The following is a 15,685-nucleotide window of genomic DNA, read 5'->3' on the forward strand; positions in this document are numbered from 1 at the left end:
GGTAATGCGCTATACAGTAATTCTGCTTAAATTGAATAAATTTTTTCTGGCCATTGCTATTGCATCATGTTTTCAATTGCATAATATCTATGCTATTTTGGTGATATTTGTTGTGGTTATAAAAACACAAACAGTATGACACATTTGGTTATTTCTTATTTAAATACTGAGTAGAAAATAAATTTGTATGACTGTTCCAATAACTTGGCTATATCAAAATCTGAATCAGTGGTTAAAATGTTGAATTATTAATTTTTTAACCATATTAAACCATTACTGTGTTTAAGACATTTGCCTTAGTTGTCCTGTTCTATGAAGAACTTGGGGCTTTAGTATCATAGGATATTGCAGTCATATCAGGCGCCCAAAACTGATAATCAGGACCAGAAAGTGATTCCCTCAAAGTGACGAGGGGAGAGTACATTGGTACAGTGTCCCTGGGACCCTGCATTTCTGTAAATGGAAGGCATACATTTCTTATTCAGGAGAGTAGTAATCCAGGTCTCAAAGAGTCCTATAGTTGATATTTAATTGTTCTTTAATAAACTATAAATTTGCAGATTCTCTTCGAACGAGGGCGACTTTCACAAAAAACACAAAAATTAGTAAATTCAGCCGTGCCTTCAAGTTTACGAGAGAATCTAGCTCCAGAGAAGGAGTTCTGGACAGCCAGCAAGACCCTTAGCTTCCTTGCAGAAGGAAATTACTTCAAAGATAAGGAAGGCGATTCCAAAATAAGGTGGCCTCGAACTCTGAAAAAAATGATGGATGACAGTAAGCAACATATTAATATATATATTAATATATATTAATATTTATTCATATTCTTAAATTAATCTTGCATATGGGCAGAGTGTAAAGAAGCATGACCAAACATCTTCCCCCTGCCTGGAAATTGAAGACAAAACCCAGTTTGCTTGTAATGTTTCCTATATAACAACACATTCTCCTGTTTATATAGTACTTTTTGTTACTATGTAGACCATTGTATACACAGATGTAATAGACAATTAGATAGTATAGTTTGGTACTACTGTACTGTATTCACTTTTATAAGAGTCCAGAAAAGTAAAGCTAAAACCCAACTTAAATATTCTTATGTCTAGTATAGCACATGTACTATGTTAGGTCTCAGATAGCATTTATTAGCTTAGGATGGTTAAGTTATGTTAAGTTTTATTAGCAACTTAAATACAAAACCTTTTACAGTTTGTCCAAATTCAGTAGTACCAAATTCTACTTTCTAATTACCCATTACATCAATATATGTATGATTGACCACGGCATTACTGTAAGTACTATCTAAACTGGAGGACAAGTTGCTATATAAGTAATCTTCAATAGTTTGTGCTAGTGTGCATAAAAATGCTATAGTGTTTTCTAAATAGTTTTCAAAGCTGATACCCCTTTCACAAGAATTTTGTAATTCGCAGGTAACTCGTTGGGCACTACAGCTTGCCCTGAGTATGAGCTTGCGGTGTCTGCTCTTGGTGCACTCACGTATTATCTTATGGACTGCTGTCTGGAGGAACAGCTACTCACAATTCGCAAGTTTGAAGAATACAACCCTCTTGATGCAATGACTCCAACGGGAGACAAGAAAAGCCCATCTATTCCTGCATTCATCAGTGGAAGGCATCATATGGTTAGCTGTTATCTGATGAGTTTAGCATTCTTGCTATATCTGCATCCATTAATGAAATGCCATTCTTAGGTACATTGAAATACTTCACTATCTTACAATAAGAGTCCCACAATTTGGTATCACAATGTAATAAAAACGTTTACCTATGCCAGTTTACTTTTAAATATTTTTCCATGTGAAAGTTACACTCAGGATTTATAAAATACATAGTTTGATCAGTTAGGTTTGTACTTTCCAAGCTTAAGCTATTGTGAAAATATTTAATTTGGTACCAGCTCGGCACTTTTAAATTTCTCATGGGCTCAGGAGGATTCCATGTTGTGTAACTTTTAGCATATCGTAGTCCATTTGTTAACATGCGGGTTTAGGGTGACCCCAGGATGCTGGTTCTATTCTGCCATCCTCCTCCAAAGATTTTCTCAGATATATCACATTATTATGATTTGATTGTATATTTAAGCTTTTGTTGTCATACAGGAAGTCCAATAATAAGAAAAACTAGGTAAAATTACATTTGAATGGCATGCATTTTAATCTGTAAAAATTTCAGGTGCTTGATGGGATGACACTTGGCAACTTAGAGGTATTTGAGAATACTTCAGGTGGTACTGAGGGAACTCTCTTTGACAAGTTGGACTGCTGCTCAACTCCATTTGGGAAGAGGTAAGCTTTGTGATGGCAAGGAATTCAGGTGACAACATGTAAATCTTTTTTCTTGTATATAAGCATGACACTGGATGTCTCATTAATCACACTAATACAATGCTTTATCCTCTTCTTATGTAAGTATATCTCAACCTATATTTCAGATTGCTTCGTAAGTGGATTTGTGCTCCTCTCTGTAATCCAAAAAGCATCAGTAGCCGTTTAGATGCTATAGAAGATCTGCAAAAAAATCCTGATGTAGTGGAGGAGGTAACAGCCCTCCTCAAGAGTTTGCCTGATCTAGAGAGGGTTCTTGCCAGGTAAGCTAGAAGTCTTGAGAAAGCATTGTTATTATCATCATCGTTATCACTACCACTGTGTGGTACAGGTCTGTCTGTCTTTTCTTACAGGCCTGAAAGTTGCATAAAGCTGAGAAAATGCTCTGAATTGGTATACATTTGACATAGAGTAATTGTCCCTTTCAAGTGCTATATAGTCATACTGGCTTAGTGCTTTCTTCTCATAATTGCCTTATCTTACCTTGACATAAAGTAATGCCAGATGCTTTACAGATGTAGCAATTTAATGAGTATTTTAAGCTAATTGTATAAACAATTTGTATTAGGGTATTTATTAATCAGTATTTTTGCATCATAAAATTTGATGAACATGTGCCTAGGGGTCATGCAATGTCTACATAAGTACTTTTTATGATATTCTTGTTTTCTTGTAAGACTTTGTTTTGTTTGTATCTAAGAAATGTTTGTTTTTTCCCAGAATCCACTCTCAGGGCTTGAACCTTAGCTCAAAGCACCCAGATAGTAGAGCTATATTTTTTGAAGATGTCAAATATAATAAAAAGAAAGTTGTTGACTTTCTTGCTGGACTAAATGGATTTAAAACTACTCTTCAAATTCTGAAAGCTTTTAAAGGTATGTCTTGAATTCCTTATGAATCTTTAATTCACCTGTATGTTTTACCTTGGATTGAAGGGAGGGTTGTACATTTTCCTTCCAGATTTGGAACTTGATTGCTTTGGGATGGGGACATGATGGAAAGACATTTACATATTTTTTCTTTAGTGGGGCAACATGATTTTTCTTTAAAGAATTTTGGCATGTGCTAATTGTATAGGAAATGTCATGGCACAAGTATTTAATTTATTGATATATGTTAATTTTACTAAAATCTGACTTTTTTGGGGCAGAGATATTAGAAAATTAACCAAAATTATTTAGCTGTTTGATAAGACAGACTTGTCTGCTAAGCCAAGTAGTGCAACTCTGGCTTATAATGTTCAAATGATCCTGAATTTTTTTTCCCCTCTCAAACAGGCATTAGCTCTACTCTCCAGTCGAGTTTGCTGCGCAAATGTGTGACGAAAACGAAAGATGGCGGGAATTTTCCAAGTTTAAGTGATGCTCTACAGTTCTTTGATGTAAGTCTGTTTTCACAATTCTTTATTTTTTAAATCACTGCAGGGAGAAGGATTTTAATGCTACATTGAATGATGATCTTTCTTGAGGGTGATGTAAAGGGGGAGCTAGCCTGAAGTACAATCTTCAGACATTTTAAATGTTTACAACTATTTGACTTTAATAAATAAAGCAGTTGACAGTAGTTAGCAGTGAGAAACAGGAACATGTACTCACCTAGTGAGAATGTTATGAAGAGTGCCTAGGTAAGCACCAAATATTTTATGGAAGTTTGGAAAGACAAGTTAAAACGTTTGATTTGATCATATAAACTGTTAAATTCACTTAAACAAAAAAAAAATATATATATATATAGTACTATATAATTGAACCATTTTTAAGTTAACATAATTTAACTTATAAGACAGAATTACTTGTATAGGTAAACAATCTAGAGAACTCGTGAAAAAGAATATCGCGTGCAGGTTTATATATTATTCTTGCCTTTATTTATAATTTCAAATAATACTAGCAAATATCTGCAATTAGCTTTGTAATGGTGCCTGTAAACCATCACACAAGCTGTAAACCAGGAAGCTACTGAGAGGCCAGCCTAGAAAAATATGTAGGCTGTGATATTATTTGTGCTGGCCCACTTTGAATACTGCTCGATACTCACTTGTCCCTTCAACACAGGAGAGTGCTGAAATAGAGGAAATACAGAAAACATATATGGCACACAGACATGAAAAAACACCTAAATTATTGGGACCATTTTTCAAAATGTACTAGAAAGATGAGATATGTTGCTTAATATGTACATGGAAAATGCTGAAATGCCAGGTCTGAAATTTGCACAGTATAACAACATACTGGAGTGAATGATATGGTAGGAGATGTGGAATATAGTTAATGAAGATTAGAGGTGTCATAGGCACAATCAGAGAGTACTGCATGAACATCAGTGGGTCACAGTTGTTTAATATCACCCAGCAAGTATAAGAAACATTACCGGAGCAAAAGTAGACCAGTCCAAGCAACACTGGTGGTCCAAGCTCTCACAAGTCAAGCCTAGCCTCAGGCTGGGCAGAATAACTCTTAGAATCCTCTTAGTACAATCCAGGTAAGTATTACTTTTATTAGTACTATATTTTGTATGTTACTCCATGCATAAATATTTTTATATGGTAATTTGTATTATTTACTAGTATACCAATATTAATGTTAATAATTTTCAGAACGCTTTTGATCACGAAGAGGCACAGAAGGAAGGTAAGATAATCCCTAGCAGCGGTGTTGATACTGAATATGATGGAGCCTGCGAGCAAATCAAGATAACGAAAGATAAACTTTCAGATTATCTCAAGGATCAATGCAGATATTTTGGTACCAAGGTAAGGGAAGAAGATATATTTGAGTTTCTAGTTTCACATTAAAAATCTTAGAAAGGATTTCTTACAAGCACAGTAACAGATTATATACCGAGTGAATGAATCTGAATAGTTCAACAGATGTCAGAAAAGTTGAAAAAAATATTAGGAAATATTTTATAACTATCTTATTAATATCTGAATATTAACATTTTTCAAAAGCAAAAAAAGTTTTCTGTAATCATCACAATGTTGCCAGTCATGTTTAGTGAAATCAAAACAATGTGGTATATTATTGAGAATATTGAAACCAAATAAAGGGATTCAATCCACATCCCTGAACTAGCCAGTCACAGTATTTACAGTACATTGATATGAGTCATGTACTGTGTATCTATTAAACATTCACAACTTTACAGTGTCTTAGCACTACTTAGACATGGATTCCAGAGTGACCTGCCTAGATTACCCCAATGCAGTATGCTAGTATTTTGGTTGGTTGAATAAAGTGCAAAGAGTAAAATTTAATAAAAAATAATAATTAAGAATATTGATTTGATTGAAACATCCAGTTGATTCTTACTACAGTATATCTCACTTCAACCTATTCATATTTTTATTAATGTAACACTGATTTTTATTATTTACTATCTGCAATTAGGTAATGTACTGGGGTAATGATAAGAAGAGATATCAACTGGAAGTGCCAGAGCATGTATGTAGAAAAGCTGGTAACGACTATGAGTTACTGAGCCAAAAGAAAGGTTATAAGCGATTCGGTACACCAACCACTAAAGAATTCTTGGCAGACATGATTACTGCAGAGGAACACCGTGATGCAGCACTTAATGATATTGCACGTAGGATATTCCATCAATTTGACGAACAGTAAGTAGGTAATATTTTAATTTGTATTTCTACTTTAAAAAAAAACAGCGTTGAATGTAATGAAACCCATTACATAATGAAACCCATTACATAATGAAACCCATTCTGGGTGAGTCGTGGAGGCTCCCCAGAGCTTGAGGGGCTCCCCACAGAAAGGTTCATTGTAATGCTTTTATTTAAATAGATATGTACTGAAGGGATACCTTATAGTTTTCACTTAATTTTTTTTTTCATTTTGGGTGTCTGTTGCTATATTTGGACAATGCTTTCACTTATAAACTTGAAACTGGTTGGATTAATGAAACTGGTGGTGCATGGACAATGACTGTTGTTATTGGGTCATTCAGGTCCCATGTGACAGATTTACAACAGCTTAAATACTTCAGCGATTAACACAATATCATTTCTAGTTTTAAGTTCAGTATCTCACCTATTGTTGCCATTAAAACTACTTGCTATCACCACCACTACACATACAGCATTAACACTACCATCACTACAACTGTCAATTTCATCACCATTAAATCTGCTCACTGTCACCACCCATTACAATCGCCTACATTTATAGCAATACAATTGAAAGGACAGATTAAGGAAATTCAAATTAAAAGTCCTATAGGAAAGTGGAAAGATGATCACTACATACAAAATATTGGGGGGTAATACAGTGTGTGGACAAGAACAGTCTCATTAAATTAAGAAAAAATAGAACAAAAGGACATTGATGGAAACTGGGAACATTGAAGACTAGACAGATTTGATGAAATACTTGTACTCTATATGGGTGGTCAACAAGTGGAATGCACCGAAAGAAGTTATAGAACCCACCTCCATCCACGACAAAAAAATACAAAAAATATCAAACCTAAAAAAAATTAAAATATCTGCAAATGCACCAGTTGCTATGTGGCTGGAATACTTCAGCAATTCAGAGACCTTCTTTAGATGTTTCTAATACTGAATCCAAACATTTCAGTCAGTTTTAAGATTATACCTGAGACCATGCCTTGTATGAAACTGGATTTTACATGAATAGATATAGAGGTAATTTTTAAATATAAATTTATTTTCAGTCATAAGAAATGGGAAGCAGTTGTGCAGTGTGTATCAGTACTAGATGTCCTGATCTCTCTATTACGTTATTCTGAGGCTGCTAATACTGTTAAACCAGAAATCATCATGCCAGAAGATAGTGTTCAGGTATGCTCTACAGAGTATATTTATGTTCTTTTGAGCTTATAATGACAAAACCAAGGGATTTTTCCCTGGCATTTTGGGTTCAAGAATATTGCATGTTACATTGATATATATACTTGTTCGTCTTTAGCTTGTATGTGGTTTCTTGCCAATATATTTGTGCGTTCATACAAAAATAGAATTACACATATTTCTAGCACATGGATCTGTTAAAATATAAAATTTTCCAAAAAGTGACTTCTCATTATGCACAATTTTTTACTTCATTATTCTGAATTTTATTTATCTGAATACCCAAAGGTACCAATTTGTTCTAGATAATCGAGATGACTCTTTACTACTGTCGATAGTTTTCTAATAAATATTTGTACTGTACTAGTTTCTTATTCAGCATGTTCTCTCATTTTGCCGCTATAAAAATATAGCCGTTTAGATTAACCAGAAATGTATGAACATAAGCAACCCACCTAACCTGTTCATGCTGATGCATTGAAAAATGTCAACATTATGGTGCTTTAATGTTTGCTAGTACAATTTAGTAAAATAAAATATGATGTATTAGGTGAAGGGATGGGTCGTCTCATGATATGCTACTAAGAGTGGAAGGTATCATTTAACCTTCTCTTTACGCAACACTTTTCTATTATCTCGGTGCAAGTGCCTTCACATTCCATGATAGTGGCAAATACAGTAGTTTAATGTCATAAAAGGGGGATCTTGACCATAGGCATTGTGATGATTTTACCAAAAAGTATATAAATGTTTATTTTCTTTGTAAATAATAATAATAATAATAAAAAAAACATTCCAGCCTTTCTTAGAGATCAGAGATGGCCTTCATCCATGCGTGACGGCAACATTTAGCGGGGATGAATTTATTCCTAACGATTTGGTGGTGAGTGGTGACAGCAAAGATGCTCATTGTCCCATGGTGCTGGTCACAGGACCAAACATGGGTGGCAAATCAACACTTATGAGACAGACTGCTCTTATATGTCTTATGGCCCAGTTGGTAAGTAATTTTCAGGCTTTTTTATTGCTCTGTGTGGAATTATATAGTAATCTAATCATATTTTTCTATATGAATTTAAAAACAAAACACTTGGCCTTACAATAGCTATGTACTGGTATGGAGTTGTACACCTTGCTGTTTTAAGGCACTTGAGGTGTTCTGATGTTGTTAAGCACTGTAGTACTGTGGTGGGTGCTGCTGGGTATTTTAATATCATGGTGGCTGCTTGTGGGTCCTGTAGTACCCCCAGTGGCTGCTCCTGGGTCCTATAGTACCCCCAGTGGCTGCTCCTGGGTCCTATAGTACCCCCAGTGGCTGCTCCTGGGTCCTATAGTACCCCCAGTGGCTGCTCCTGGGTCCTATAGTACCCCCAGTGGCTGCTCCTGGGTCCTATAGTACCCCCAGTGGCTGCTCCTGGGTCCTATAGTACCCTCAGTGGCTGCTCCTGGGTCCTGTATTAACTCCAGTGACCAGGGCCAGAGCCTAGTGTGTTCATATACGCAAGGAGAGCATGATGATCTGAGATCGACCCAAAACAGAGTTAAACAGCCCAGAACATACTGGTGTAGCAAAGCAAAGAACATACTGTATTTTGATGAGAGAAAAGATGGAAATATGGGAAATGGTAGTGTGTCCAATGTTGACAAATCACCTAAGTGCACCACCAGGTGGCTTGACCCTCCCCCCTCAGTCACGTACTACTCCCAAGATGCACCTGCTCTCTACAGGAAAGGAGGGAAGGTATGGAGAACTATCGAGATCCCCAAGTAATTTCATGGTGTACACTACCAGTGGTGCCTTGGAGAGGAAACTGTTTTTAGATTGAAAGAACTACATTAATATAGGAACAAAGATAATGAGACTAACCCATGGGGTGAGAAGGCTAGAAACTGAGGACTTGGGGAAGTAAGCTGCACTATGTGGTCTTGGTGGCAGCAAAGTGCCAGCCCACTTTGAAGGCAATATAAAGCCTTAAGCCAAATTTGGTCCAACAAAAAGACCATACAGGTGAACTTTAGACAACCAAAAAGATGCTAGAAGTCCCAGTGGGATAAGCTTACTTGATTCTGTCTGTGCTTTCAAGTAGTGTCTCATCTCGGTTTGGGGTTGATTTTGGATTCGTAAGCTCCCATCACATTGCGAGCCAGATTCCGTCATACCCTATGGTAGGCAACGGATAGGTTCTCAAAGGCCTGGTGTGTGGAGGTAAGGCTTGGTGGTAATACCAGTGTATAAGCTTGAAGAGCTACTAGGGGTCCACCAGAAAAGGGCATTCCATTACAGTTCTGTGCTTGATTCTTTTTATTGTCAGAAGTTGTTTTCATTTTTGACATGTTTAGCAAAATTAATTTAATCTAAAGTTATGTTTTGGGTTGCTTAATTTTAATTTTCCTTAGGGATCATTTGTCCCTGCAAGCTCATGCCGACTGACACCAATAGATCGAGTGTTTACCAGACTTGGTGCATCTGATCGGATTATGATGGGGGAATCAACATTCTTTGTTGAGCTGGCAGAGACTTCTTCCATTATCCAACATGCTACCCAACATTCACTTGTTTTAGTAGATGAACTAGGTCAGTATTGAGATGTCTTCTCAGTTTCATTCATTTCTTGTCTCTAGTAATTGAATATATTTGACAGGTTGTGTGTGTCAGGTGTTTAAGAGATATAATAGTGTAATTTGATTTGTTCACAATAATTATTATAATAGTAATAATAATAAAATAGTGTGTGACATTAATGCAGTTATGTTTAAATATGAATTATGCATTGTATTTATAGTAAAGAATAAGTGATAATGAAGAGATCAGATATGTGGTTCTAACATGAACTATCACCTTTCATATGTGTGTCAGAACACAACACATTATTGCCATCACTTTTCAGTATTTCTCTGTGTAAAAGATAAAAATATATAAAGCTTTTGTTTTCCTTAGGTTAGCAAGCTAAAATTGATTGAAGGCTACTTCCGTCCACATTAGGCTGTATATATAGTGTCATCCTAGCACATCTAAGCATCTAGTGCTGTTTAGAGATAAATCATTTACAAATCATCATTAAATAGTCATGATATATGCATTTAGGTACCTGATGACTAAACCACACACCAGAAGATGAGATGACATTTCGGTCTGTCCTGGACCATTATCAAGTCGATTGTGGTCCAGGACGAACCGAAACGTCGTCATCTCGTCATCTTCTAGTGTGTGGTTTGGTCATCATATCTTCAGCCACGTTATTGTGACTCGCCATCTGCGTTCAGGTTCCCTGTTAAATTAGATATTCTAACAAATGAGGAGATTCAAGATGTTCTGAGCCAGGCATATATGTAAACTGAAAGGTCTTTGGCAGTACATTTGGTTATGGTTCATATATTAACAGAGGTAAAACACATTACTCTGTAATTGTTTCAGAACATGAAAATTTGTCCACACAAAATTGAGAGATATAATTAACAATATTAATTAACCATAAACACTAGCAGGGTCATTGTGCATAGTCACAACTATGTACATCATATTGGTATATTCCTCACATACTCGGAACTTGTTGGTTAAATGCTTAGGTTTTCATAAATGCTAGTAGTTATTTTAATATTTTAGTAGTTATTTTATTTTCACAGTTTATGGAATTGGTATTGTAATACAATTTATATATAAAACAAAATCCAGTCTATCTTAGCACTTTTAATTTTATATCTTGAAAACAACATTTTTTTAATACAGCGTTATTCAGTTTTCATCTCAAGTGTGATCATTTTTTTCTCTCAGGGCGTGGTACAGCAACCTATGATGGTACTGCAATAGCATCTGCGGTAGTGGATGCACTGGTTGAGCGTAAATGTCGAACACTCTTTTCAACTCATTATCACTCCTTAGTTGATGACTTTGCCAATGTAAAACATGTTTCTCTTGGTCATATGGTAAGTTATTTATTTAATTTTCTGCCTCTTAATTACCCATTATATACTTTGTGATTGTTGGTGAGAACACTTGGGCTTTTCCAGAATATTTTTGTTGGTTGTAGATAAAAGTTGGTAGGCAAACTAATTCTATTATCACACAGCCTATGGGTCTTAAATTGTAGGGTAAGTTTGTATTTGGCTTAGAAAAAGTAACAAATTAGCTATACATGTTAAACTTTAGCTTCCCAGCAGACTCCAGAATGAAATTTTTTACTATGCAAAGGGGTTTCTACCTGTCTGTTAAAGAATCAGGAGATCAATGTCCCCACAGCCTGGTGCCTGGTCTGGCCTTCAGGTTGCTGGTCTCATCCACCAGTCAGTTTGATGTGGCTGCTTGCAGCCTGACATTTAAGCCTGGTTGATCAGGTATCCTTTGAAGGTGCTTGTTGAGTTCTCTTTTGAACAGTGTAAGAGGTCAGCCAGTTATGCTTCATATGTGTAGGGGAAGTGTTGAAAAGTCTTGGCCCTTTGATGTCGATTTTTTCTGTGTGCCTATTGCGCCTCTGCTCTTCGGTGGAGCTATTTTGCACATCCTGCCATGCCTTCAGGTCTCACATGGTCTTATTTCTGTGTGCAGATTTGGAACTAGTCCTAATATTTTCCAAGTGTAAATTATCATGTATCTTCCCGCCTGCACTCTAAGAAATAGCGATTTAAAATTTTTAGGCTGTTCCAATAATTTAGACGTTTTATTGAGTAGTTTGTAGCAGTAAGTCAGCAATTTCTCCAGCTTTGAATGAGGTTGTTAATGTGCAACCATATTCCATCCTAGAGAGCCCTAATTTCTTAAAAAGTATCATCATTTGTATGGCATCTCTTGTTTGGAAGGTTCTTGTTATCCAACCTGTCATTTTTTTTGCAGTTGTGACAGCAACTTTGTTGTGTTCTTTAAAAGTAAGGTCTTCTGACATGATTACTCCTAAATCTTCTACATTACTTAATCTTTCAATAGTGTGATTTCCATGATTTGATTGATTCTGTCAGGCTCAACAGCTTTTGGCACAATCAGCTCCAACTGATTCCTTTTGATCTCATCACTGGTTAGATCAGATTCCTCCAAGGTTGCTTGGTTTGCCTCCTCATTTAGTGCAAGGGACTTCTTGTTCTATTGTGAAGACCTCCTGGAATGTCTTGTCGAGTTCTTCACACACCACCTTGTCATTCTCTGTGTATCTGTTCTCCCCTTTTCTGTTTCATCACTTGTTCCTTCACTGCAGCTTTTCCTCCTGTGGAGCAGTTTTGGTTGGGTCTTGGCTTTACTCACAATGTCATTTTCATATTGTCTCTGCTTCTCTCCTCACTCTTGAGGTACTTATTTCTGGCCTTTTTTCTTTTTGACACACACATAAAAAAATATAGGAAACATCACCACTTTCCTCTCTTGATATATGTGGGTTGGCTCTAATGTTCAGCCACATTATTGTAGCTTACTGTTTGCATTGTTCTCTCGTCCTGTAATACAGGTAACAAAAAGTTAATCACTGCAAAACATCAAAACTTTGGTTTAATTTTTTGAAAGAGTCATCAGCTGGGCTAAAAATTTGCCAATTGAGAAAATTGTGAGCTTCAAAACTGATGCTCAGATTTTTTGTTATATATATTGTTGTGAAGACAGTTTACATTTAAAAATTAAATTCTCTAATTATATGTATAGTATACATTAATTTCCTCTTTTCATGTACTGCATTTAAATAATTTCAGGCATGTATGGTGGAAGGGGAAAACGAAGATGATCCATCACAAGAAACAATTACTTTCCTTTACAAATTTGCTAAAGGTGCATGCCCAAAATCCTATGGGTTCAATGCTGCACGTTTGGCTGACCTACCTGAAGAAGTTATACGCCGGGGTAGTCAGAAAGCATGCGACTTTGAGAAATTCAACCTTAAAAAGCAAACTTTTTCAAAGGTATTCAAAACAAAGTTTCAAATGAAAAACTTAAGAGAAACTGTTCAGAAGATTCGTAATTTGCAGTGAGGCTCTGCAAATTATGCTTCAGAAATATTAAATACTGTAAGTGAATTCACTTTAGGGACCTGCAAAATACTTTGCTAATTCTGTAAAGGAAAAACGTGTAAATAGATTTAACAGAACGAGCCCATAACATTGTAAGGCTAGGATGTATAATTGTATGGCATTAAGTTTATTACAATTATATTATGAACCAACAGTGGAAAATATAGCACCTTTATACTACAGAATGTCTTAGTAAGGCATGTTTCAGTTAAGGATGGCACAGGTTCTTTCAGTATTGTACTCTTATAACATTTTATGATGAAATAAGAACGGGTTATCAGCTATAAAGCATTGAAGTACATAATGAATTGTGCTGGAAAAGCTGAAGTAAGAATAACATGAAATTGTAGTACAGTATTATATGAGGGCAGAGACATTCGAGGAGGACATGTTGAGGTACCTTACCCTGTGGTTATCTTGTGATGGTTTCGGGGCTTTGCATCCCCGTGGTCCGGTCTTCACCCAGACCTCCTCGTTGCTGGACTGGTCAACCAGGCTGTTGGACGCGTTTGCTCGCAGCCTGACGTATTAATCAGTCTGGGTGATCAGGTATCCTTTGGAGGTGTTTAGAGAGTTCTCTTTTGAACACTGCAAGGGGTTGGTCAGTTATACCCCTTATGTCTAGTGGAAGCGTGTTGAACAGTCTCTAGCCTCTGATGTTGATAAAGATCTCTCTGGGTACCTATTGCATCTTTATTTTTCAAAGGGTGGGTATTCTGCACATCGTGCCATGCTTTCTGGTCTCATGTGGTGTTTTTTTGTGTGTGCAGGTTTGGGACCAGCCTCTCTACTATTTTCCAAGTGTAAATGTACAGTATGTGGTAAGTACTGTATGGTATAGAGATTGAAATGAGATCATGACAGATGGAGGTGGTAAGGCAAAAATAAGCTGAAATGATGTGTGCTAAAGACATTCCAGGATGGTGACCAAACCACACATCAGGAAACGAAGAAACAATAACGTTTCGGTCCGTCATGGACTATTATCAAGTCGTGTGATAGAAGAGAGGAAATGACAGATAAATAAATAAGGTAAGAGTGTGAGATGAGAGGTGAGGAGAAGGTAAGAATAGAATGAGAGGAAGATAAGAATATAGTTAGATTAAAGGTAAGAGAAAGGGGCAAAACTCAAGTCAGATCAGGTTTGTTAAGAAGGCTGGAGTATCTAAGAATGTACTGTGAAAGGGAAGAGTCAACAGCAACAAAGCCAGGACTAAGGTTCATGTTGGGCATGCTGTGTATCAGAGCCGATTCATCAAGACTGCTCTGATACACAACATGCCCAACATGAACCTTAGTCCTGGCTTTGTTGCTGTTGACCCTTTCCCTTCACAGTACATACAGTACTTAAATACTCCAGCCTTCTTAACAAACATGATCTGACTTAAGGTTTGCCAATTTCTCTTTTTAGTACCACATTTTATTCTTTTCCCATTATTATTACCCCTCCACTTTCCTCTCTTCTATCACGATTTGATAATCATCCAGGATGAACCAAAATGTCATTTCTTAGTTTTTCTGAGGTGTAGTTTTAGGGAAACATTTGTTTGCAATGCTCAATAAAGGAGACTATCAAGATCAAATCTCCCTTCTAAGTGATTAATTCAATTGTTAGTTTCCAGTTCCTACAGAAGATAGAATGAGCTACATGCATGATTTTTCTTGGAATGAGCTAGTACATGAAGACCAAACCACACACCAGAAGATGGAGAACTGATGTTTCGGTCCATCCTGGACCATTATCAGGTTGTACGAATCCAGGACCGGCCAAAACGTCATCGTTTCTTCTTCTTTTGATGTATGGTTTGGTCATCATATCTTCAGCCACGTTGTTGTTACTCGTCGTCTGCAGCTATTACATGATTTTTGACAATTGTACAGAATGTGTGCTTGCCTGCTTCTAGAACGAGAGATGTGCACACAAATCGTTCTCTAAGTACCACGAGCAAGGATGGTGAGTGACTACAAACAGTAGGGAAAATTAACTTTCTGTTAAGAAAGGGGATATGAAAACAAAAATGCCATTTAGTATAATTAAATCTGTGCTGTATATGCAATATAGACAATTTAAAGTAATTCATATTATTTATGTGTTCCAGTACTGTTGTATAGATGTTTGCATGCTTATGTAACTCATTTATAACTGCATGTTATAGTTAATCCTTAGTTATGATGTTAAACTAACGTTCTCGGGTATTAAATTCTTCAGTACAATACTGCATTAACCTTTTAAGACCTGCCATATTCTTTGTTGTGACCATCTAATTTAATTGCCAACTTAAGGTGTATTAAAAATTTATTGAGAATTATAGAAAAAAATTGTCTGTAATGAAAGTATTTCTCTGAAGGTAATGTGAATTTACAGATTATAAAAAGTTATAAATTGACCATTTAACATACTTTTCTTTCTTTCCCATTATATCAGTTTCATATTATGGAAGGCAAAACAAATCATTATTGATCGTATAATTACAGTACTTTGAAAATTGGCTTCAGATTTTTAACTTATGGCATCCAGTTTTCTTGTCCTG

The 15,685-nt window shown here is 36.1% G+C and overlaps 1 protein-coding gene across 1 annotated transcript in view; it reads left to right on the top strand.

Moving 5' to 3' along the window:
* Nucleotides 1-15,549, top strand: part of Msh6 (DNA mismatch repair protein Msh6) — a 28,382-nt gene extending 12,833 nt beyond the window's left edge. Inside the window, exons 12-24 of the mRNA XM_045752949.2 lie at nucleotides 561-774; nucleotides 1,434-1,645; nucleotides 2,196-2,308; nucleotides 2,455-2,610; nucleotides 3,068-3,222; nucleotides 3,625-3,728; nucleotides 4,944-5,099; nucleotides 5,737-5,963; nucleotides 7,037-7,163; nucleotides 7,972-8,172; nucleotides 9,570-9,747; nucleotides 10,945-11,096; nucleotides 12,840-15,549. Of these exons, the coding sequence (XP_045608905.2) occupies nucleotides 561-774; nucleotides 1,434-1,645; nucleotides 2,196-2,308; nucleotides 2,455-2,610; nucleotides 3,068-3,222; nucleotides 3,625-3,728; nucleotides 4,944-5,099; nucleotides 5,737-5,963; nucleotides 7,037-7,163; nucleotides 7,972-8,172; nucleotides 9,570-9,747; nucleotides 10,945-11,096; nucleotides 12,840-13,115 (2,271 nt within the window). The 3' untranslated portion in view covers nucleotides 13,116-15,549. The remainder of the gene's footprint in view (nucleotides 1-560; nucleotides 775-1,433; nucleotides 1,646-2,195; nucleotides 2,309-2,454; nucleotides 2,611-3,067; nucleotides 3,223-3,624; nucleotides 3,729-4,943; nucleotides 5,100-5,736; nucleotides 5,964-7,036; nucleotides 7,164-7,971; nucleotides 8,173-9,569; nucleotides 9,748-10,944; nucleotides 11,097-12,839) is intronic.
* The last annotated feature ends 136 nt before the right edge of the window (nucleotides 15,550-15,685 follow it).

Source organism: Procambarus clarkii, chromosome 48 (assembly GCF_040958095.1).
Source record: "Procambarus clarkii isolate CNS0578487 chromosome 48, FALCON_Pclarkii_2.0, whole genome shotgun sequence".
Taxonomy (NCBI): Eukaryota; Metazoa; Arthropoda; class Malacostraca; order Decapoda; family Cambaridae; genus Procambarus; species Procambarus clarkii.